The 25,404-nt window shown below is 45.4% G+C and overlaps 1 protein-coding gene across 2 annotated transcripts in view; it reads left to right on the top strand.

Moving 5' to 3' along the window:
- AMOT (angiomotin) overlaps nt 1-14,886 on the top strand; it is a 51,885-nt gene extending 36,999 nt beyond the window's left edge. For both annotated transcript variants that reach the window (XM_050901704.1, XM_050901705.1), the window contains exons 8-13: nt 3,218-3,367; nt 5,177-5,367; nt 7,624-7,746; nt 8,424-8,656; nt 9,517-9,741; nt 10,784-14,886. In XM_050901704.1, coding sequence (XP_050757661.1) covers nt 3,218-3,367; nt 5,177-5,367; nt 7,624-7,746; nt 8,424-8,656; nt 9,517-9,741; nt 10,784-10,884 — 1,023 coding nt within the window. In that variant the 3' untranslated portion in view covers nt 10,885-14,886. The remainder of the gene's footprint in view (nt 1-3,217; nt 3,368-5,176; nt 5,368-7,623; nt 7,747-8,423; nt 8,657-9,516; nt 9,742-10,783) is intronic.
- Nucleotides 14,887-25,404: the final 10,518 nt, after the last annotated feature.

The following is a 25,404-nucleotide window of genomic DNA, read 5'->3' as shown; positions in this document are numbered from 1 at the left end:
GATTTTACTGTGGCCCTTGGCACCGAGCAGCCAGTTTCGGTTCTTTGCTGGAAGAGAGAGGGTGGGGAATCCATGGCAAATGACCAAGAACAAGCCTCAGCATGCTGCCTTTTTTTCTTCCTCCCATCTCACTTAGGTCTGCAGCACCCTGGCAATACTCGGGAAACTGTTTCCAATTCCTGTCTTAGGAAAACACGTTCATACTCTCAATTTATGGTAATGAAATCCCTCTGTGCTTGGAAGAATTATTCCTGATCCTCTTTACATTGAAAGGACAGATCAAGTCAGAAAGATTTAAAAAAAAAAAAAAAAAAAAAAAAAAAAATTAGATTTCACTGCTATCACTCCTGGAGAATCCTGCTTCAGAGAAAGGTAAATTGTTCCTCACAAATACTTGCAGTAGCAGAGATGGTAGAGCTGGAAATGAATGACGCTGCCAGGATATGCAGTGAGTTGATCGAGTGCAGCGAGTGCATGAAATGAAACAATCTCATATATAAAGGATAATTGTGTCAAAAGACAGATTAGGAAAGCTGAGTTGTCTGGAGCACATACATGCCTTTAAAGCTTACTGAACATCTGTGTTCCAAAAAACTGAAAATGATTTGAGGGATTCCTGAATTAATTCTGTTTTTAAGCCATTTAAAAACACACACAAACCCCAAATTTTCTAACATTCCTAATTCTTCCTGATGCTGGAAGATGAAGTGTATTTTGTGAAAGGGAAAAAAAAAGTTGTCTCTGTGAAAAGCCACTGAACAAGCTGTGCCTGTACTTTAGGTCTGGTGCATGATTTAGGCATGTGCAGGCAGTGCTGGTAAGTTGGGCAACAGCTTATGTTGCAACGCTTCACCTGCAGGTTTGGCTGATGGGAGCACTTTCAAAGTGAACGTTTCAGTGGAATTTCTGTGTCCTAATTCTTTTTTGGCTGGGCTCTTGGTATTCTTTGAACACAGGCCAAAACGTTAATCCACACATACGCATACTCAGGTTTATTAATTATGAAACTAGTAAAATGTTGTTGGCGGCTACTTTTGCAAGGAGAATTTTACCTGTGTGTTAAAAAACTTCAGAAATTTAAATGCTTTCTGGTAGGTAGTAAGAGACCAAATGTCCGTCCGTCCTTCCTTAATTTTTTTATACAGAAGAGTGGGGGAGTAGAGCTGATTTTCAAGAGGTTGTTATTCAGCTCGATGCATGATATTTCGCTGCTAGCGAGTTTATTAGGTTGTTCCTTACTCTTGTCCAGGTCAGTAAGCTCATATGCAAAACCAAGATACTGGGTGCTTTCCATTTCTAGGTTCTGCTGCTGACTCATAGATTATCATTTTTGGCTAGTTACAGAACTACTTTGAGCTGCTGTTAATCTAAGTGCAAAGCTAGTGCATTAATTTACACTTTATTGGAATCTGAGAAAGCTTAAATCAGTGTTATTAAGCATTATGATCTAGAATAAAAAGATCTATTAAGTATAACACTTTTATTGATTTTCTGCAGAGCAGCAGTGGAATATTAAGTGTTAATTAAAGTGTTCTTGTCCCTCCCATTCCAAATAAGTTTGAAATCTTGAGCAATCAAAGAATGAAAATACCTTTCTACTGTACGTGCACTGATGGGAAGGCCTTTGGCTGGATTACACACTATTTATTGTAACTTTTGTTATAAAATACTTGTTTGGGGAAAATCCTCTAGGGCAGCAACATTCATGCTGTGAGATTAGATGCCTGCTGACTTTATGAAGAGAAGAAAAGGATACCATGTCTGGGATTAATAGTGTTTGGAGATTCTTCTCTCTCTGCTATTCACATTGCAGTCTCTGGATTGCCTCAAGGAACAGGAGTGTGAAAAGGGAAAACTTTGAAGAAACACATGAATAATACCTTTTCGGAAGGAAGGTGCGATGTGAGAACGGCTCGTGTAGTTCAGATCAAAGCCCAGCAAGCCTAGTATCCTGTCTCTGCTGAAACTTACAGCAGATTCCTAGGGAACACTATCAGAACGGGGCCAACAAACAGCGATGCTTTCCCAGAATACTTTCCACTTGCAAGAAGGACTTCCTGAGCCAAAAGTGGTGTCTTTTGTCTTTAATATCCCTCAGTAGACTTTTCTTCCATGAAACTGTAGAGTAGCTCTTTGAACTCACATAAGGGAGTCTGTGTTTTGCATTGTGGTCCTTCTCTAGACTTTGGCTCTGACTGTTGGGAAGAGTTGCCTTCTTCCTGCTATTTCTGTATTTCAGGGTTTATGACAATCATAGCTAAAAAAGCAATGCCCCAGATTTGCCACAGAAGGCCAGCTAATTGTGATTGTTTGTCTTTTCCTTAACAGAAAATTATGTCCATAGGTGTGCAGTATTCTATATATTAGAATAGAGCTGGGCCCTGGGTGTGTTTTATTCTTTTTTTTTTTTTTATCAGCTTTTAGTTTGGTTTTATTCTGCCTGAACTGTGGATTAACCTTGCTAAGACAGTTATTGGGGGTCTCAGCATGGTAAGTTTTCATTACTTACTATGAGGCAGGATAGCAGCTTGGTTTGCAGGATGAATGATGGAGGAGGACGGAAGGGCAGGGGTAAGGAATGGAGCAGGACCTCTCAGGACACACAGGGCCAAGATGACCGAGATGAATGTCCAGACTGCTAGAATAAACCTGGCTGCAGTGTGGAGAGAGCACAGAGCATGTCTAGTGTATGCTTTGATCCTATTCATTATTTTATTGTTATGGGACTGGAATAACTGCAAGTTTTCATTCAGTTTCTGCTTAATCTCATAAAAACACTGCCAGCAATTTTCAATATTGCACTGAGAAGCGTTCCCAACTTGTGGACCCGCTCTAAATGCTGTCTTTGCTACAGTTACCTTGGTAACCTATGTCAAGTCCCTTAAACACTGTCTGTTATGAACCCAGATACCCTTTCTAGCCCATCACTGCTCTCAATCATTTGCAACAGATAATTACCTCAGTTTCCCCATCATTACCGTCGGGTCGTTGAGGACGAAAAGAACAAATAACACCTAGCAGGAAAGCAGAGATGGGAAAGATCTGTAACATCCTGAGTGTGGAGTCCAGAGCAGGAGTCTGAGGCACACTGAGAGCAGTCGTCTGGACATGTTCGTCCCGGCTGGTGTTTTTGTCCTTGGCAATGTGTACAAAGCCAGAAGTTCACTCACCTGTTCTCATTATGTAACTGATGTTGCATTTTCTTCCTTTGTTTCAGCTCAAAAAGAAGCAGGTCTATGTTGAGAAGGTGGAGAAGATGCAGCAGGCCTTGGTTCAGCTGCAGGCAGCATGTGAGAAACGGGAACAGCTGGAACATAGGCTGCGGACCCGGCTGGAGAGAGAACTGGAGTCTCTCCGGATGCAGCAGGTACGCGCTGTTTCCCTGTGCCATACTAGGTTTCTTGTAGCATTGTACACTATACCCTACACCACACATAAAAGAAGGGCAGTGGTTTCTTCCATCTTGTAAAATTAACAAATTTTTCTTTTGGCAACTAGAATCGTGGATTTGCTGGCCATTCTATTGTTTTTACTTGATTTAATTCTTCCATTCCAACCAGAAAATTTAGATAAGAGAGCAGTAGGGGATCCATCACGTGACAAGATTCAGACATAGCCATACAGCTAGATGGTGTTCTATCTTTAAGTAACCTGGTTATATTTACTTTTAAATAATTTTAAAAATATTATTCACAGTTTGAGATTTTATATAAAATTCATTAACAGCTGGCCTGAAAAGAGGCCCTTCAAAAAGCTTTTGCATTTAAAAAACCCAAATAAAACCAAAACAGCAAAACCAATTCTGTAAATGCAGTTGATGGAAACAGTTGGGAGCTTCACATAGAGTATATTCTTACAATTGTAACGTGAGTCTTTTTCAGTGAAAAGAATGAATGAGAAGTAGATCGTGCAGTGGTGTTACGAATTGGATGTGAAGTTTTAGTTTTATTTCAACCTATGTCAAACATAGGTGATCTGTCAGGTTTGTAAATTTTACTGGAAATAGGATGCTGGCCTGTGTTCTAAATCGCATTTAGTTTCAGGTTATGTTTATCCCCCAACTTCCACCTCTGCGTAGGAACAGATATTTAAATCTTACTTGTATTTTTTATATTGGTTTTAGTAGGAGTTACAGTAATTTGATAAACTTTTCTGTGTTGCCTTTGGAAGATTAGGTACTCTGAACCCCACAATTTTTGACATTGAGCCTGAGTCAACACAAAAAAATAGCGTTCTTGTCATGGTTAAGAATTCTGAGCTGAACATAAAATAGCTTCTCTGCCCAATTTATTTTCTTTTAAACTAATTTTTTTTATTTTTAAGTCAAATATCCTGCTAATCCCGGATGAGACTTCCATATAAAATGATGCATTTTATCCGTTGAACTGTTAGCTCAGCAAATCTTCACTCTTTCTTGTTTTGAAAGGGAACACTGCCTGTCTTCCAAATCTTGCTTTAGAACTGAATTATTTTTAATCCCCAGCTACTTAATCCACAGGTATACACTGATCATATTGATTTAATAACCAAATCCTTTAAAAATATTTTGGATGTATTTTTTTTAAAGGTGTGATAACTCTTGTATACTAGTTAGTGTTTTGCTGGAACAGTGTTGGAAGTAAGTCTGTGTTACTTTAGGCATTATGGATAGGCTGTAGACATCAGACCTGAATAGCATGATCTAGCTCTCGGACACACGTGTGGGGCTTTGTGCATGGAAAAAGGCCTTAGGAGGAGTATTTTCCATCTCAGATATTTGCTTGTTAGTATTGACCAGCTCTGGAATGGCACCAGGAAGCACTCTAGCATGGGTGCTGTGAGTTAAGCTGTCTTTCTTGGGAGCAGTGCTTGATGTTTTATGACTTTTGAGCTTTAACATTTGGAAAATAGAAGGAGCCTTTCTTGCATTATATGAGCTTGTTTCCTGGTTTTGACAGAGTGAGGCTGAACTGCCCCTGCAGATGTTTCAGATTAAGCTCTAAAGGAGACCATTACCGTCACCTAGTCTGCCCAACATGGCATAGGCCAGTACATTTCACTCGGGGGGGTTCTTGCATCAAGCCAGTGCTGCTCTGGACCAGCCTCTGTCCTTCAGACAAAAAGCAAACAAACCAACCCTGAGTCTTACAGATGCATCCTGAGATGACTTTTTTTTTTCCCCCCTTTCGGAAATCAGCGTCAGGGTACATCTCAGACTGCCAACGTCTCGGAGTACAACGCCACGGCGCTTATGGAACTCCTGCGCGAGAAGGAAGAAAGGATTCTTGCTCTGGAAGCTGACATGACCAAGTGGGAACAAAAATACCTGGAGGAGAGTGTGATGAGACAGTTTGCTTTGGATGCAGCTGCAACTGTGGCTGCTCAGAGGTAAATGAGACTTTTCATAGTACAGGGATTATTTTCTTTTTCCAGTTGAATGTCATATTTCTCACCAAGGAATGTTGTCATACCACCCTCCCATGATACTTCGCCTTGTGGTCTGAATGGCTTCTCAGACTTCTGCATGCAAGTGGAGCTTGGCTGCTTTTCCTGGGAGCTGTGCAATTGCCAGCAATTAGAAACTTTTTTCCAGGGGAAGATTTCTCCACATGCAGGAGCCATTTTCCAGACTAGAATTGTTCTGAGCCATTCCTAGAAGCTGTTGATTCAAAAATAGGTGTATGAGAAGGGTTTTTGTTTTTTATTTTTTTAAACAGGAGTCAGTCCTCGCTGAAGTCGTGTGAGATGAGGTAAGCTTGGTGATTCACATCATTCACCCTGAATGGCTTACTTGTTCTCCAGAATGTTTTTGCAAATTACTTTGTGGTATTGTCCTCAACACGGTTGGTAACCAGAAACATCTACTAGGAAATTCTGCTCAAAACATTCTGCTGTGTATGGAGAGCACTGCTTGTGGGGGTGGGAAGGGAAGGGTGTCTGAAATTTGGTAACAAGCTCACATTCCGAGACAACTGGACAGAAACACTTATTATGGCTGTAAATAGGCCCAAGTGCTTTGGCTAGTTGGTAAACAAGAGCTGTTATGGGAGTGCAACTCTTTAGCATTAGGTATTGCTTACATATAATTTCATTGCTCGCTAGTTTCTGGTTCTTGACGGCAGATTTTATTTTAGATTGTTTCAAATAGGGATGTTACCGCAACTGGCTTCCTAGCTCATAAGATCATACTAGAATTCCAGGGGTAAAGTTGCAGATCTGCTGTGTTAGCGTTTAAAGATTTATCTTGCTCCAGAAGCAGGCTGTTATTTTAGGCTATTGATGCTTCTTGTGCACTGTTTTCCACCTCCCCAGAGATTCTCTAAAGGCTCTTGCTACTGCTTGTCCTTAGAGGCCATGTTATATTTTCAGCATGCGCTGATAAGTAGGGGTCTGGTCTATTGTTTATCATGGAATGAGAGGGGATGTGTTAGGCCTGTTCAGGTTTTGTTAAATGAACAAGAATGCCTTCCAGTCAGGAAAGAGACAACCTCTGTTTTTCCATTTCCTTCTACCTGCTTCTCCTCTAAAAACGAGTATTCCATTAGTGTCAATACTTCTGCAAGTTTATATGCAGTTGGCACCTATAGTATCTCCTCCAAAAATATAGGCTGTGAGGGATTCCACTAATTTCAGTGGCAGTCTCATCTACACTGTGCACAAATTTCTTTCCCTTTTCTTTGATAGTGGAAAATAGCATCCGTTAGGAAGTTGAGGTTGCAGGAAGGATGCTTTACAGCACAGACAGGAATCTGGGTCAGGTTAGGTTTCTTTGATGAATGACCTTCTTATGCCCTTCACATTGGTGCTTTGCTGTTCCTGATCTGAACTTTTGCAGAGTTAAAGATACATTTACCAGACAGTTCTTAGACCTGCTGGGTCTAAGAGAACAGATTTCTTATTACAATGAATTGGAGCTCTTGGTAACTGCAAATTTTTTTCTGTGTGTGTTTTTTTTCTAATTATGTTAATGCATAGCTATGTCAGTAACATGCTCTTAATGTTACGAGTCATACAGCGATACAGAGCGTAGCACAGTGACTTTGTTCTGACTGAACAGCAACAAGTAGAATGAAATACTCATGTTTTGGTTAGTGGACTGAACAACTATCACAGTGTTGACATCAGGCACTATATGAAATCAATCTAAAACTGTTTACAGCCCACTCCAAGTTTTTTGGACCAAGCTGCTTAGGATTGCTTAAGAAACTTCCATGCCTAGTTCCCTTTGCTACTCAGATTCCCTGTATGATACTGTTGGAAGGGGAAGGGAAAAAGCTTTATATCTGAAGCGACGTTTGCACTTTTTCAATTGAAGAAAAGTGCCTAGTGTTCTATATCGTCCTTCCCACACCCCATGTCCTTGGATTTGCCTCATCGATCAGTTTACAATAGTACAGTGAATCAGTTAGATTATAGACTGGCCCGAGATGGACAGTAGATTGACTATTGTTGTAATGACTTGCATATTTTTGTAATCCTTCTTTCATTAGGACTGGGAGTTGGATTTGTGGAAGACACTGAGCAAGCCTAAACTCAAAAAAAGTGGATATTCTTGTTTGTTACTTTTGAGCAATAATTTTGTGGTGCTAGGAGGAAAGCAGCAACCTTAGCTGGTCCTTCATCTGCTCTACTGCTTGTTCTCAGGGACACGACAGTGATCAGCCACTCGCCTAACCCTAGCTATGACACCTCACTGGAAGCTCGCATTCAGAAGGAGGAGGAAGAGATCCTGCTTGCCAACAGGAGGTGTCTCGACATGGAGGGAAGGTAAAATGCAGTTTGGTTCTATCTGGCTTCTTTAGGACAGGGATTTTAAATTAATTGTCTGGGTAGACGCCTCAGAACCAGAAATTCTTGTGTCTTCACCGATAGCAACGATGTAGGATGCCAGACGCTCATTTGGCCGAGGAATTATCTACATAGCAATCCAAAACCTGTCTTGATACTGAGGGCTAATGCAAAAAAGCCTTGTCTTAGGTTTTTTGCATCTAGCTTGTTCCTCTTCTCTCTTCAGGGCATCTTCATCAGACCCCAGGCTTCAGCTACCTCTTAACAGTCTCACAAAACTGTTTTCCCTGGGGTTAGGTCCGGTGCAGACTCCCCAAAGTGTGTTAATCCTCTTCTTTCTGTTGGTCTCATGTCCTGCCCATAACTCTCAGCTTTGTCTCAAAGCCCCTTCCATGGCTGTTTAGAGCAGCTTCCAGTAGCCAAAGGTGGGTGGGTATCTCAGTGCCATTCTCTCATGTATACAGGAAGTCTCATGCATGATCTGCTCTGGTGGGCCAGTGAGCAGCCAGTATTCAGGGCAGTAAGCTCAGCGGCATCCTCTCTCTGCCTCCCCAAATGCCTAAGGGAGTCCTAGTCACAGCCATGGAGGCACTGAGGCCTCAGTCCAAGGAGACAGGAGTACAAGTGCATTGTTCTTCTTTGTACTTCTCAAAAAGGATTAAGACTCTGCACGCTCAGATCATTGAGAAGGATGCCATGATCAAAGTCCTGCAGCAGCGCTCCCGGAAGGAGCCTGGTAAGACAGACCAGCTCTCCTCAATGAGACCCGCCAAGTCGCTGATGTCCATTTCGAATGCTGGCTCGGGCTTGCTGTCCCACTCGTCAACACTGAGCAGCACTCCCATCCTGGAGGAGAAGAGGGAGGACAAGAGCTGGAAAGGCAGCCTAGGTAATTTTTAAATAACAGTGGCAATTCAGATATGCGAGTCACTGCTTAGAGGGGAGGCAGGAGCAGCAGAAGGAAGAAGGTGTGTTGGACAGACAGATCAGCTGGCCTAGCGTGCAGTAAAGCTGGCTGCAGGCAGGATGGGACACACTTGGAACAACTGCTTGTTTTAATCACTTTTGGGAAATAGTGACTTCTGATGTCCAGGCTCTGTCATTAAAATATGTAAACCTTTATTCCCAATTTGGTACCTGACTTTAGGGATATTTGAGATACGGTTTTCAGAGTTCCCAAGTGCTTGCTTTCAGCTGGGTTGTTACAGCTGTCTGAAGGTGTAAAGTCTCCTTGAACAGGAGTAGAGATACTAATCAGGATTGCTATCCTGTAGTGTTGTGCCTGCACTAACATGACTCCTGTCTGGAATGGCTCAACACCATTGTTCAGAGAAAATGAGTTGTAACAAAGCAAATCTTAGATGATTTTTTTTTTTTTTCCTGGGCGAAGTTAGGCCCAAAGGCACTCCCTATGAGACTAAAAGACCCTGAAATGTAAATGAGAGTCTGTTGCAGCTGATTTCAGACTGTGCAGATTTACCCTGCCATAGATGGGCCACTGCTTAGAGACAGGGAAGTAAGGTGTTAGTGCCCACTTGCGTATCTTTGCATGCAGCAACATGAGGATACTGCTATTCTTCAGGTACTTCAGCACCCAGTGGTGAAAGGTGCTATAGAAAGGTAAATTAGTGCTATCTGCTGAAGCATGGAGTGCCTTCCAGATCCTAGAGCAAGTACTACAGCGGGGTGCAGAACTGATACCAGTTAGTTTTCTGGGATTGTGAAATTTACTTCCCTTTTTCCACAAAGGTGTTCTGCTGGGAACAGAATATCGCTCCGAATCCATTCCCTCCACCCCCTCTCCTGTCCTTCCTTCCACACCGTTGCTGTCAGCCCACTCAAAAACAGGCAGCAGAGACTGCAGCACCCAGACTGACCGAGGGAACGAACAAAGCAAAGCTGCACCTTCCACTGCAGCTCCCACACCAGGACGACTCCCCAGTACCAACCTGGCCTACAGTGCAGACAAAACAGGTAACAAAGCTCAGCTGCTCTCCCAGAGGGGCCCCTGCCACTGGCTCGCCATCAGTTCGGCTCTGTGGGGCAGGCCCTGCCGTCCCTTTTTCCATTCAGGAAAACTGAGTTTAGTTTTTGTGAGGACAGGTGGGTTTCAGAGGCAAGCTTGACAATGTTCTGAGGGGTCTCAAATGCTCTGAAGGAAATAAAGCCTTAAGAATGGTAGCATAAGCATGGACACACTGGGTGGAGAGGTATAGTGAGTTTAAGAATTGGAGCAGGTATACGCAAATCCCAGGATAGTCTCTGAGTCAGTGTCTACTCTGAAGTGAATTGCGATTAGCATGTGGGGTTTAAACAGCGTATGAAAATGAGCTGTAGAAACTGGCCGTTGCATTTTAGTGAGTATTCAAAGCAAAGTGGACTCAGATAAGGGGGAGGAAGAAGAAGGAAAGGTAACTATCGTGATAAAGCTGTCTCGTTATTATACTGTCCCAGTCGCAGGACCAACTTCAGCGTTGGCACAAGTAGATCCAGTTGACAGTGACTGTCACAGAAGCTGAATTTGCTTCCCACAGAGCTCCGAGCTGGCAAGAGCTGCTCATTTTCCAGCCCACTCTGCCAAATCAATGCAGATTACACAACCTTGCCTTTTCTACTTACAGACACATTACAATTATGTTGTTCTTTATGGAAGAGTGAATTTGGCTGATCTGCTGTGCATCTTGCCCATGCTATGCTATTTAATGGGTATTGAGGGAGACAGGGGAACAGGTTTTGTGGTGAAAGTCTACACTGACTACATTGGTTTAAATGCAGTCACTCCAGTTTCATATGCCATTGTGTATCAGTGGGAGATACCCAAAGGGAATTTGGTAAAATATCTTTATTTGTTTGGCTACATACATGAAGAATTGAATTTTTTAAAATGAACTAAGAAGTTGTTAGCTGACTTTTGGCCAATGATAGAAGATGACTTTTAAAATGTTAACGTCATTTTTCTAACCTCATTGAAGTTACAGCTTTGATTGTCTGTCTCTTGTTTTTCCTCATCGTGTAGATGGACCGCTCTTCCACTCCAGCACTCTTGAAAGAAAAGCCCCTGTTCAGACCATGGGGCAGGACCTCCCAGATGGAGAGATGGTAGAATACCTCATCTGAAAGGCTGTACCAGGATCTGAGCTGGGATACAGTAGCAAGAAATTTTTAAAAGACATTTTTATTAGGAAAAAATTGTAGTACCTGAGTAATAAAAGAACACTCAGCTGTTTGCTCTTGTATATTATGTCTCAAAAGTATGGACAGGTTAATTTATAATTTGTTCTAAATTATAAAAAACCCATAACACTTGTTCTTTGAGAGTTTCCCCCTTTATTTTTTAAATACTGGATCTGGTAACATCTGGAGAAAAAACAAGAACTTAGGTGCACTACATCTGATATTTCACTTCAGTATTTTTAAAGTCTCTTAAACAGAAGTACCTTCTCTCAGAGCTGTTGGTTAAATGTCTAGCTTGAACGCAGTAAGGTGAGCATAATGGCCTTACAATGATCAGAACCAGGGACCTAGTTGTGAGCATCACTTAATGGTTTTAGAATACAAGTGTTCTGAGAAACTTTTATAAATTTGAGCTGTGATCAAGGGAGATTTCTCTCTACACTTTCTATTTACACTCAGTGTAATAACTCAGAATAGGTATTTCACATTCGTAGGCTGGAAAGATTTCCATTTTCAGTGTAATAACATTCTTTTTGGTTTTTTTTACTTCCCAAATTGTGTTATTTCTTTATTAAAAAAAATTACTCCGGTGATTAATGTCGCATTTCACATTTTTAGTTTCATTGAAAGATTTGCCACACTTTTATACTTAAGTACTTTTTCAATAATTTATACAGTGGATAGTAAATAATATATTGCATTCATGTTTTACGTAAATTAAAAAAGGAGAGTTTACAGGCTCAGTCCTGATCTGTTAGATCAGATTTCTGCCATTGTAATTCCATTGGCTTTAGTGGAACTACTCCAAATTTACCATAGTGCAAGTGGCAAGCCCTGTCGCTTTTCAGTGTTAGCAACTTAATCTACTGCATCTGTGGAGATCTTTCTCCGTAGCAGATTTTTCTATATTTCAAATGCCCTTCTACTTTGTGTGTGCCTCCTTCTTGGAGATACTAAGTTCTTTTTCATGTAGCAAAGCCTCAGAGGTAGAGCTTTAAAGAGAAGCTCTGTGTAAAGTTTCAGATGGCAAATTCTCTCCTTCCAAAATATTTTTTTTCTTCATCTAACTGGAGAGAGCAGCTTAAAGAAAGTCCCAGAGGCATTACAGAAGAAAGTTACACATTTGAGTCAGCAGGTTCACTTTCAGATTTTTGGGAACTAGCACAGATGCAGCAATGCTTTGGTTGCAGATGCTGTAAGGAGATATTAAGACCAATAGAAGTAAATGAGTATTTTTTGTTACTGTCTTTGCATTTTATTAAAACACTTCAATATTAATTTCTGTTAAAAACTACTTTTTTTTACTTGAACGTTAAAATATTTAATTAGCTAGTGGTCACACGTTGGGAACCTGGCTAGTCTCAGTTTTCTGTGCAGCACTAGAGTAGCCAGATTTTCATTTCAGATCATTTCACCCCAGAAATAAGGAAAATCAGCAATTAGTCATCGAACAGTTAGTGAATGTCCTACTTAGTTGGCACTGATATGGTATCCAATTGAAATAGCCTTACCAGATCAACGGATATAACAGGGATTTCACAGTGGAGGGTTGGGAGGTGAAAGGAGGTGCCTTCTGTCTGCTGCACAGCTGACTTAGCGGTGCCTAAAGATCAGCCGTGAGCTGGATTCTGTTTGTCTTCTAGTGATAATCACTTAAAAAACAAGGAAAACACTTCCCATCATTTCTAGCAGATTTGCTGCTTGTTAGCGTTCTTCAGGCTTTATTCCTAGACCCACAGGAGTTAGAGATGGCAAAACGCATATGGTAAGGTATGAACTAAGTCTAAATAGCCTGGCTTTACCAGTGACTGCTCTAACGGGCAGGACAAACTCCATTCCGTCACCACGTCAGAGCTGCACTTGAAGGCTTTGACTGTCTCTGCCATATGGGACGACGTCTTTCTGGACAGTGCGGTAGACCTTCCCTAAGTGTATTCTAATAATCTGTCTGAATTAGTTCTCCACCCTTTTCTAGACAAACTGTTCACAGCTTCTTCATTCTCATCCCTGAAAATGTCTTACATTTATTTCTCTTGGCTTAATTCCATCCCATTATATGATGTAATGCCCACTCTGGATGATTTGAAGTGTTTTCTCTTCCTCCTCCACAGTCGTTGGAAATGCAGGAGAAGCTTTTCTCATTAGCTCAAGGTGTCCATCTTTCTGCCATTTCAGCATAATTTTCTATATTGTATTTTGTGGTTTGGGCTTAGAATGAACAATAAGGGAGATCAAATGCCATTGAGTGTCTGCGTGAGAGAGGGGGGGAGAGGTTTGAGTGCTTCTCTGTTCTTTTAAAGTCAGGAAAAATTCTATTCCATCTTTACAAGTATTTCTCAGCAGTAGGAAAGAAGTTTTGCAACTGTAGGGCTCTAGATAAACAGTTCCAACTTGCTTGATTCACATTAATTCTAAAACGTCTAGGAAAATTTGGATCCTTTACAGAGAAAATCTGTCTTAGAAAACGTGATTTTCCCCAGTTGATATTGGCTGTTCAGCTGGACTAGGTAAAAATAATTTGTTTATCCTCCTTGCAGCTCATTGTTTTCAAACTGAATGCCACTGTAATCTACTTTTACCAAAAAAAAAAAGGGACATAATAGCTTTCTGTGAATAAAATACAGATTATGGACAGCAACCGTCTCTAAAAATGGAAGCCACGTGGTCTCTGACAGTCCAAGCCATCAGGATTGCAGGAGCCTTAGCAGTTCTATGCCCATAGAAGTAAATTTGGAAGAAGATGATGCAGTTTTACATTGCTTAGGTCAGGTTCTTTGCCCTATTTTGTAGTTTTGATTTCTTCCAAAAGCAAAACCCCCAAAGCTTTTGACGTGGAAGTTTGAGGTCATTTTCCTGTGCTGACAAACTAGGAGCCATCAGGAACGTATTCTTTCCCTCGAGCTTCCTCAGAGCCATCCTGCTGTGAATGTAAAAGAGCTGCTTGCTTTGAGGAAGATGTGTACTATAGTCTTCAGTCTCTCTGTACAGATTTTTATTTTGTTTTTAAACAGAAACTGCTTTAAGGAGACAAACTGCACACCTAGTTCCTTTTCCTTCTGTAGAGCTTATTTCTAGTAGGAAGTGATTTTTAACACAATGATTGCAATGACCTTCTTTGCAAACCAAAATTTTAGACTAAGAGTTTTTCTTAAACTCGGGTATTAGAAGCAGAATTGTAGCTTTTATAAAGAAAGCCACATATTCTTCTTTGTAGAGCAAAACAAGAAAATCAAGTTTAGTTATTTTTCCTCTTTCCTTTTACTGCTTACAGAATGGCCAAACTCACAAGTCCTTCCCTTGGGCAGTTCCTTTGGGATTTGACAGCTCAGGGAACTGCCGGAGATCTAGAGGCTTTTGTTCCCATCCGGCCCGATGTCATTATTGACTTCAAATAGCTCCTACCTGGCAACTCTAGAGCAGCAATTTTCTGTCTGTGGTCTGAGGGCTCATGGGGATCTGTGAGTTGCTCCTCAGGAGCCTGCAAAGGGTGGCTGAGGTCAGCAAGTACTGTCAGGGGGCTGAAATTCTTTCTGTGTGGTCTCTGCCTCTGTCGGCAAGTTGGTAGAGTGAGAGGCTGAAAACTGGCATTAGCTTTGCTTCGTTTTTGAGGCTGCCTGAGTGAGGGGACTTGCAGGGTTTTAGGCCAGAACCGTTTCCAAGGACACCTCCTGCTCCAGGAGCCCACGCCGATGCCCAGCGGTGCGTGAGACGTGTACCAACCGCATCCCATGAGCCGTGACACCCGTACAGTGAATCCCGACAGCCGTGGCCAGACGATGTGCTTTTTCCGTTGCTTATAACATGGTGGCAATATGAACTCGGTGCAGTCAGGGCAAGCAAAACCCCAGGGGTAATTTGGCTTTCTCTCCCTCCCTGCGAGGGCTGGCACAGGTTAGCCTGGGATTCACTGTGCTGCTTCACGCCGCGGCCGATGGGTTTGCTCCGTGCCAGGGGTGGGGAGCGGGGGGCTATGGGGAGGGGGGTCTCTTTTCATGTATTTGTATAGGAACTCTTTTTTTTTTTTTTTAAAAGCTAGCATTTATATGTCTAGAAAGTAAAAAGACATTGTAAAATGTAATTGTACTGTATTTATGAAGAAAATACATTTCTTTTCAAAAAGATCTTATTCTAAGTTGGTTCTAGAGTCTGACTTCCAACATCATCATCTCTTAGGCTTTCAGAAGCATTGAAACCCATCTGGTTTGCACTGTGCTGTCCAACTATACGTTAGGGCTGGGCTAAACTATTGAGATTTAAGAAAAAGGCGACCGTCTGCCCTCCTAACTCGAGCAGAACCTGTGTCGCTCCGAGTTCTGAAGTCCTTGAACACTTGCTTTCGTTCAGCTTGGGCTCTGCTCAGGATCAGCAATGGAGATGCTGAAATAACTGGAGAGCAGTCTGGAGCAAGGGAGCTTCCAAGCCTTGCCTCCGGGGAGAGCTGGGAAATAGCTGCCCTTTTGCTTTGGCTGTGGCGCGGGCTCCATCCCCGAGAGAGGCATCGCTCAGGGCTCCTGTCCTGTCATTTAGGTCTCTTCCATTTGTAGAGGAGGAGCTTTGGGGGGCGAATGGCTTCACCCCAGTTTCCCTTTCAGCAGGGTTGTGGTCTAAAAGGCGAGAAATGAGTGACCGGTTAGCTGCTTCTCTTTAGGATCCAAAATATCAAAGCATAAATTAAAATACTAAAAGTTTGCCATTTCACAGCCTTAGAAAATGTGTCAAGAGAGTGATCTTTCCTATATAAATCTATATTGAAGTGAATCATGTGGATTATTTTTTCCTCTTTATTTAAACCATCCAGTTTATTTTGTAATTTGTGACTGAGCTGTTTTGTAGTTCAGCTGTTGAAACAGCCCTAAAGTCTTTGAAGATGCTGGCAGCTTTAATTCTAGGAAAGAAAACAAAAAAGTAAGTGTAAATATGCACTAAGAGATCTTGTAAATGTCTATCGTTATGTTTGTAGTTAGCTATAAAAATATTTTGTGTGTTTTTAAAGAATGGATCCTGTGTTTTCAATTTTTTTCCACTGATTTGCTTGTTTTGCAGTAAATTTTCTTAGTATGAAAACCCTATTGATTATAAAACAAAACCAATCTTCACCTTATCTAGTCCTCGCTGCTGTTTGGCCTCCGTCCTTAAGTTTTCAACTCCTAATTGGAGATTTTGCAGGATAAAATAATTGTCATTCCAGTCTCTTCCCTTAAGCATCACTTTTTATTTTTTCCTCTGACCGGTCCTGCAGCTGCACACAACTCTGCACGCTTTCACACCTTTTTAATAATCAGATTAACAACACTTGCTTACCATAACTTTGAGCTGCGGTGACAGTGCCAGTCATCTCTCCTTTGATGGCTGGACCGTTTTCAGATGTCTGAGGGTAACAGCACGTGAGTAACCTGTGAGTATTTTCTACATCACAGTCTTCAATAGACCAGTGTGCTTTTTATTCATATATGTTTGGTGCGTTTTGTTGCCTGCAATTTATCTTTCCTCCCTCATCATGCTGTTGGAGGGAAGCAGCAGGGATTACTGGGAAGGAGCAGGGATTACTGGGAGGGTGGCTGAAAGTGGTCAACCTTGATGCATTTTCACTGTTGACTTTCGAATTTGATTTTACCATAGTTGTCGCCTCCCCTGGTTGCCAGTGCTGTAATAAAATACCAGCTTGACAAATCGGTGGGCCAGTGGTCAGTTTAGCACGTACATCCCCTACGCTTTCAGGCCTTTTGATGTTGCTTCTATAAATCTCTCTGGCATGCCAGAGTAGAAACAAGACGACCGAAAAAAACCCCATCCAGACAAAAAAAAAAAACCAGCTACAGAAACTTGCTAATAGCTGGCTTATTTAACAAAACAACCGTGGCCCATCTGCAAAGGGGTGTGAGCGGAGTGTTTGGACATTTCACGACGCCCCTGGTAGCCCAACGGGCCGGTCAGCGCGGCTTCAGCCCAGCCGTTTGCCGGGAGAGGAGGCTGGAGTGAAACACCCGCTGAAGACAGCCTGCGAAGATCCGACCGCAGCTCCGTGGGGAGCAGCGAGAAGCCGCGCCGGGATGACTTGGGTTTTCAGGTCCCCTTACCTCTCTTGGAAGCGTGTTGACCAGCCCACTTGGACGTAACCGTCTCGCAGAGGCTGTCCCTTCCAGGTGGCTGGACGCTGCGCCAGCCCCCGCTCTGCTGGATGCATCTGTTGGACACGCGCGTGGTAAAGACATCTCCTTCAATCCCGTCTCCTGCTGCTCAGCGTGCCAAGATTTGGGGCTTAAAAGGGGAGAAAAAGATTGAGAGGTTGTTTGGTTTCAGGTTTGGTTTTTTTTTTCCTCTCAATTGGCTCAGCCTTTAAATGAAAAAGCTCCTTTGCTCCAAATCCTTACTAAGTGCAACTTAGGTAGCGGTCAGTTGTTTCCCCGACAGTCTCGCTGCTCCCAGGGGTGCCGGAAGGGAGTTAGAAGCTAACACAGCGCGTTGGGAATACAGCACGGTCCCAAGTGTTGCACTGCCGGTTGCATTGTTTTATTTATTGTAAAGCATTGCCTATCATTGCTTTTAAATACCTAAGAAGAAAAGCAAAATTCCATAATAATGCAGGACCTTTCTAGAGACAGCTCTCTGCCTCCCCACCCTGCTCCCCAAGACAAAAATTGAGCATTTGATATATTCTGGAACATTTCTCTGAATTTTGTAAGAAAGAGTAAGATAAAATGGCAGCAAAAGACTGGCCTTGTAAAGCTGCCTTTAAAGTGATATTTACATATAGTGACATGTTTGAATGAGATAATCTTCACTTTGTATTTTGGAGGTAAACTTTAGAGGAAAATTTTCATTGATCCCTTGCCAAGGGGATATTATATTTAAATATAAGGCATATATATATATATACACACACACACACAAATACGTACAATATATGAAAGCTGGTAATTTTGACAACCTCATTGTACAAGATGAAATTTTCTTTTCATCCCTAGTCGTTTTTTAAACACGAATGGTCAGTTTGGGAACTTCATTATTTCTCTACCCTTCTGTTTTCTGTTGCTGCATTTTAGAACTAAAAAATAAGAAGAAAGAAACCCTCCCGTCTGCAGCATTTGAGTTCTTTATTTCACTATTTTGGGAGTGGTTTGGTTGCTTTTCCCTCACTGATGGGCCAAAGCACAAGCGGACAGGACAGGGATTTGCCTCCTGCCAAAGAGCGTGTGGAGACAGGGCTATTGTGGCTACTCATGTGCTGAGCACGACCTGGGCTTCGTCCTCACTGAGCTGCAGTGCCCAGAGCAAGGCGCTTAGCAGCACGCAGCCTTTTTCCTCATTAGGTTTCAGTGTTAACAGGGCTCACCTAGGCTGCTTTTTTGCTCTGCTTCAGGCCTCATGCAGCATGACTGCAAGCACCCAGCGCAGACTGGGGCTGGACTACTCCCATTTGGTTCTCATTTTGAAAGGCAACGCATTCAGATCACGAGAGCTAGCATCAGTTTTTATTAAATTACCATTTTCAGAGGTTGGCAGGAAGAAGCCACGCGCTGGGGCTGCCTGGGGCCGAGTCAGAGCCCTGCCAGCCAGCAATGATGCTACATGGCAGCAACCCCAAAGGGACCTAGCCTTTTCTTCACCTCCAAACACCGTGGGCTTTTTTGTTTCCTTTGTTTGAAAGGGTTTGGGTTTTCTGTGACCAGCCCACAGGGAGAGGCTGTTCCCGGTTTGGGGAGAGGAACACTTCTGCCTATTTCCCTGCTTGCGAAAGCTCCCAGCAGCTCCTGAGCTGCATTTCTGCTCAGTGCCCGGCCGTCCCGGCCCAGATCCCAGCCCCAGCGCTCTCTGCAGCAGAAGGAAGAAGAAACCACAAGCGTTTTCTTCCTGGAGCCAACCAGCATCAAAGGGGCAACCTCCGGCGAGGGCCGTGCGACCGCTGCGTCTGGCATCCTGCGTGCTCCGGGAATGCATCCCTTCAGCCCAGCCTGCTCTGGGAAAGCCCGTGGAAATGTGGTAGGTCAGTTGATGTTTTTTTTCCAGATAAACTTTCATCTTCATTCAGCTCATTCCCATCCCTTTGCCTTCCCCACACAAAGCTGAGAGCAGTCCGGACCCTTTTATCATCCTCAAGAGCTTTCCTAGAGGGAAATATTTACCCTTTTGATTCAGCTCCGTGATTAAATCCCGAGGCGGTGGAAAGACCCCAGTGCTGAGCAAGCACGAGGGAGCTGGTGTTCCAGCATCTCTGCTGCTTTCCAACCTGCAGCGACACATTCAGGGGCCGGCGGAGGCTGCCGGGTCTCCTTGCGGGGGGTTAATCAGGCAGCGAAACAAAGACTTCCCATCAGAAGTCATTTACAGAGCGCAGGATTATGCTTTGCACAGGCTTTGGTTTTTTAAATGCTGAAGAGTTCCAGGAATGTCACTTTTTTGGGGGAGGAAAAGCAGTTTCTGCCCCGCCGCACGTCCTGTCTCCCCAGCCAGGCAAGCCCCGCGCCGGGACAGCCGAGAGGGCACCAGAGGCTTGGAAAAAGAGAAAACATAAGGATTGGGGATTGCTTAATTAGAAACAGTTTTCTCCTTTAATGTTCTGCAATTACTTTGAGGTCAGTAGAATTATTAGTAGTATTAATCACTGAATTTCCAGAGAACTAAAGTTAATAGTACCATAATTGGGGCATACCGTACAGCAGTAATTGCTAAGTGCTAGCAGGCAGCTAATTAAGTCTTCCAGCCCTTCTCTCTAGGCAGATCTTATTTCTTCGAAGTCTGCATCATGGATAACTCAGCTGCAGAGGGTTAAAAGTTGGGGTAAGCGCCCCGGCAGCCGCAGATCGACGAGGCTGAGGCTTTCAAGGACTCTGCCCGCATTTCCAACCTTGCCGATCACATCTCAGGCCGCTTGCCTTCAGGTGGCTTCGGCGTGCGTCCCAAGGCGGGCAAGGAAAGGTGCCATCTGCGTGAGGTCCTCCAGCTGGGGCCGGGCCAAGGTGCTGATGTTTTGGTCCTGAACAGGCTGGGAGAAAGCCTTTCTGTCCAGGTTTGTTGCTTAATGAGGTTGTTACCACTCTACCTGCAGAGAGTGAAAGGGGATTTAGATAGTGAAGTATTGCCATGCTCTAGTGGGGAAGGTAAAAGGCACCTTTCAGTGATAAGGAGTGAAGCAGGACGCTGAAGTAAGGGATCTCCCAGTCCTTCGTTTGAAGAGGGAGTTCCTTCTGGATTCGATAACCCTCAGCAAGTCTCTTAGCAGTGGAGGAGAGCCTCAGCTCCAGCCCCTTGCTAACACACCATGCCATCACCCACCACAGATGCTGCAGCCCAGCCTGCCGTGGCACTGGGATGGAAGATCTCATGGGGTGCTTCAAAGCCAAGAACCAAAAGAAAAGACAAAGAAGAATAGAAGAAAACAGGTATATTCGCTAGTCCCGCTCCCTGACTCTGGCAACACGGTGAGCTCAGGCTTAAGATGAAGGGTGAGCACTGGCAGAGCCCAGGGTGTACTGGACAGACACGAAAGGCTGGTGGCAGCAGGAGCTCAGGAAGACACAACACAATTTCAAGATCCTCCAGAGCAGCTTGTCTAACTCTAGCCTACTCAATCACACGTGAGACACCCTCTTCCTCCTACAGCCTGCTTTGCAGACCCCCAAACCCTTCAACCCCTTGCGCTGTGCCTCTCCCCAAGCACCCACCCCTCCTGCTGTGTCCCCAAGGCCCAGGCTGGCTCCGGGGCCAGTTTATAAACCCGCGGTGCTGCCCTCTCATCAGCTGCAGGGCATCAGCCCTTCCCGGCAGGTCCATCCCCTCGCTGCCCTTCCAGGAGGGATCCTGTCCCCGGTGAGCCCCCAGCCCCAAGCCCTTGCTGCCCCAGCAGCTTTCGCCCTGCCCTGGGCTCTCCCCGGGTGCCACAGGGTCTCGCTGGCCGTGGCAAACAGCATCTGCCTTCACTCCATGGTAGAAACTTCTACAGGTTGATGCCAGAGTGTTTCCAGAAATTTGAGAACACATGAAAATGTTTGCATCCTGACTCTAGAAGGAAATAATAATTGCAACATAATTGCATCAGTGCCAACTGCAAATTACCCGCGAGTGGAAAATGAGGAGGTTAAAGCTGACTAAGTAAACAATACAAATTAAAGATGCAACAGCCGGCATAGCCATGCGTTACAAATAAAACTCAGGTTTTACCTGGAGAGTGAAAACAGTTTAGGTCACTTGTGCAGACAGCGGGTAGCGTCTGCTCTCCCCCACGTACGGCCCCAAATGAATGCTGCTGAGTGGTGACACCCTACAGTTACAAACCTGAAATCCAAATTTAGCCCATCCCACGGCCTGTTAAGATAACAAAACCTAAATTTCTGTTTTATTTCAAATGCCCGGTGTAGTGAGGATAAGCAGCCGTGCCATGCCACCTCCGCTCCTGCGCAGCGGTTTGGTGGTTTAACCCTCAAATGCTGCTGCTGAGTCTTCAAAAAAGGCACCCCAGGCCTGGACGGAGAAAAAAGCGCTTTATGGAGGGGCTGAGCAAATCAGCCTTGAAACGACCGCGCTTCACGTGCGTAGGGAAAGGCTTCAAAGCCAACGCATGGATTTATTCTTTATAATTATAAACCAGGGGCTCGGGGCGCTGGGGCCGCATGCTGCCTGAGCGATGCATTGCCAACAAGATGATGCTCTGCCGTCCTCCTCGCCGCAACGGCACGAAGTGCTGCTCAGCCCATTGCCCTCCTTCACGGGGCAGGTACGTCGATGGGCATTAGCCAGCTTTCAGACATCCGACCAGCGAAAAGGCACATTTTCCAGTGTCCAGCCCGTCAGGGAGACCGGACCGAGCCGGGACAGGTCACCCGAGGGCCCCCGGCCGCGGTGCTGCGGCGGCTGTGCCGGAGGCACCGCTGGAGACGCCCGTCTGCACCTGCTGTGCCTTTGGCGCTTTTTTTTTTTTTTTTTTTTATGTGAAGGAAGGGAGGAATGAAACCATATGTTTGGGGAGGTCAGGGACGGATTCCAGGAAAGTTTTGTTCTGGGTGAACGTTAAACACGTCACTGGCGCTTTGTCTCCGTGTGTGTGTGTGTGTGTGTGTATTGTTGGTCTTTGTTTTAAGCAGGCCATCGTAGTTATCCCACAGCGCTGAAAGTAAATAAACCTCCAACAAAACGTATGAGCAGCTTTCACGGCTAAATTCGTCCTCCCATCTTTTTTTTTTCCCCTTTGCATAGAGGCTGTTGGAGAAAGAAAGCAATGTTTATCTTTGAGGCACAGAGCTGTGCTGAAATCGTCTTTATTTTTTAAATTACAGTGCGTTTTAAGGCCAATCCCAAACTTCACTGGAGAGCTTAAGTTCCTCTTGTAAAATTTCCTAAAGCCTCTAAGACGGGACCCCTCCAGGAGCGGAGATTTCCCTGGAAAGGTGCCTTGTGTTTGGGTTGGGCTGCAGCTCCCGGGGTCGGTACGTTTGAACCAGCCCGGGCGGGAGGGGAGGGCGGCGCAGCCCGGGGCGGGGGGACCTGCCCACAGCATTTTGCAAAAAAAAAAAATCCCTGCTTGGTTCCCCTCTTGATTTTCACAGAAAAGCATCATTTAGAAGGGAATCTCCAGCCTGGTGAGAGGTGATATAAAAAGTGGCTACGCTTCCCAAACAAGGGGTTTCTGGCTAATTCAGAGCGTCATTACCGGGGGCCGTCTGATGTCCTGTTAGTATTTATCTGGTACTTAGATATTCCTCTGGCTTCACATCATTTCTGCTCCTCCTCTGAAACTCCCCCCCTCCCCCTTTCCTCCAGCTTTGCTGTACTTCTAAAAAATGCCAAAATCACCAATTTTTCAGGTTTCCATTTTGGGTTTCCTCTGCAAGCCACGGGCTCCTCTCCCAGCCCCTGCTTTCTCCCGGCACCTCTGCTTCACCCACCCGGGGACGGGTCCCCGCATCCCTCCGGACAGAGGCGGCAGCGACACGAACCTCATCTTGACTTGCAGCTAATCGTGCTTTGCTGGGTAAGCACCTTCGAAGCAAGCCCTTCGCTGCTCCGAGGCAGAGAGCCCGCTGGAGCCGGCGTTTGGGATTTTAGAAAGCAGCGTTTATTCCAAAGAGGTTTAAGCAAAGCACCAAAGTTTAGCAGCAGCATTTGGGCTTGCAAGGGCATTTCCACCTGCAGCTCAGCACAACTGCTACCTACCTGCAGCAAGAAACATAAAGGAACCGACTACTGACTTTCTTAGACATCGGTGCTTTAAAAAATGAGTATTTCATGCTTCATAAACATGCTGAATGAGAGGCACGTCTCATTTAACACCTAAATAGCGCTATCAGTGTCCACTCCGTGCTGCGGGCTGGATTCTGGCGCCGGTGATGGACAGTGCTCTCAGCACAGGCGATAAACAGATCGATAAGAAAATGCAGCCCCGGGGACTGGAGGTGCAACAAGGCAACCACGGTTTCAAAAACTTGCCGAGACCCTTATTAAATTCATTTGTGCTTCTGAAAACTATTGGTGCCTTGTTGGGCTACACGTAGCTGCAAAATATTGGTCTGAAGAAGGCATGAAACGCGACGCTGCCCCAGGAGAGCAGCCTGGGGCTCTATTGGAAGACCAAGAAGCAATCTAAAATGTAATTAACTTTAAAAAAAAAAATAATCAAAACAACCCCACACCCTTCTCTCACTGAGCACATCAGAACCTGAGAACGGGAGGCAAGACAGACTGCAGGAAGACAGATGCAGGTTTGCCCCGGTGTCGCAAAAGAAACTTTACAAGTGATGCAATACTGAAATGGTGCACTTGTGGGGGTTGCATCTTTGCAACCTAATCTTTTTGGGAGCATCTTTGCGCTTTGCCATCTCATGAAGCAGAGCCCACAAGCCATCCCCGGGCAGAGAGGTTAAGCTACACCGGCTGTCCACGGCTGGGGGACAAGTGCAAAAGCATCCCTGCTGCGGGGCACACGGGCTGTGGCTGCGTCACCCAGGGCTTGTACCAGTTTGTCTCTTCTCCCTGCAGCCCTTTGGGGTCCATCCCGGGGGTTGCCAAATCCAGCCGGAATCGGTCCTTGCTTTCCCCGCCTGACCCGGCACAGCCTGAAGCCAGCGCCTTCGCTGCCGCCGCAGCCTCCTCGCCCCGTCCCGGCCGCCGCGGTGCTCGGGGCCGGAGCGCACCGGCTGGAGTGGGTTTCATGGGGCATCGCGGTCACCTCCAGCCTTGGAGGGAGCCACCCCTGTGTCACCCTGGCTGGGTGCTGCTCTGCTCGGGCTGTGTTTGTGGGGTTGAGGCCACTCATTTCTCAAAAGCCTCTAGATGGCAATCGCTTGCAGTGCTGCCAAAGCGCCTCTTCCCGGGCTGCCGACACGGAGCTCGCTGGGAAAACTGTGGCTCGTAGAGCCACCGGCTTTATTGCCAGCCACCCTTGCTGTTGCATCCTGCTTGGGAAGAAATAATGCTTTGAGTCTGATGTTATTTTTCAGCACCCTTTTTGTGTTGCTACCTGCTAGTTCACTGCGCAGGGGGGGATGCTGCAGCACTTCTCCTTGGGGACCCGGCTCCCGGCGCTGTGCTTTGGGAGCGAGAAGCAGGAGGGCAAGCCGGAGAGCGCGTCTCAGGCCTGCCGTCAGCCCCAACACCAGCGTCTGTGTCCTGCAGGGGCCCAACGTACCTGGAGAAAAATAACAATTAAATCACCCATTTTATTCCTAGCTGGCTAGAAAAGGCTTTTCCCATTGCATCTGAACTTAAAAGTGTCTTTTTAAGTGCAGAGTGACTGGGCAGGCAAGGAAGACCTTGCAGGCTGTCTCGCTGCAGTGGGTGCTGAGGTGGGCTGAGCTCGGGGCACCCTGGATTTGGCTGCCCCCAGCCAGGAGCTGCTCGCCGGCTGCTCCGTGTGGGGCCGTGGTGGGCAGGGGCCAGCTGGGTCCTGCTGCGGATGGGTGAGGCTGGAGCAGCTTCAAGCCAGGCGACAGCAAATATCGGCCTCCCGCGGGGCTGGGCAGAGCATTCATCACGGCACAACATTGTCAAGAGCAGCGACACGAGCAGAGCGCTGCCATGCGTGGCACCGCAGCCGTCCCCGGCAGTCCCCGGCGATGGACGCAGTAAATTGCATTTGTTGTGTTAAGAAAGGAGAGTGCTTCCAGCCCAGGGGACTGCTCACAGCAGCTGCCAGGCAGATAACATGGCAAATATTGCCAGTTTTCTCTGATAAAACATAATCACAGCTTATTTCAACCTCAGCGATGGGAGATGGGGAGAAGCAAGAGTCACCTTCCAGCTTTGTTTCCTGCATGCTCACACTTAGGCACTTTTGCTCTCTAATTTCCATGTCTACTTTCTGCAGGTTCCTGAGCTGCTGCAGGAGCTGGCAGCAAGACAGTGGGTTTTCACATGAAGACCCTCGATTTGCTGTAGCTGCTGCATCCCACCTCCAGCTAAGGACAAGGCTCGGCTCATCCCGCAGCCCTGGCTCATCCCGCGGCCCCGGCTCATCCCGCAGCCCCAGCTCAT

Source organism: Gymnogyps californianus, chromosome 9, assembly GCF_018139145.2.
Source record: "Gymnogyps californianus isolate 813 chromosome 9, ASM1813914v2, whole genome shotgun sequence".
NCBI classification, from domain to species: Eukaryota; Metazoa; Chordata; class Aves; order Accipitriformes; family Cathartidae; genus Gymnogyps; species Gymnogyps californianus.
The sequence above is the reverse complement of the archived record's forward strand: the minus strand, read 5'-3'. Positions and strand labels throughout refer to the sequence as shown.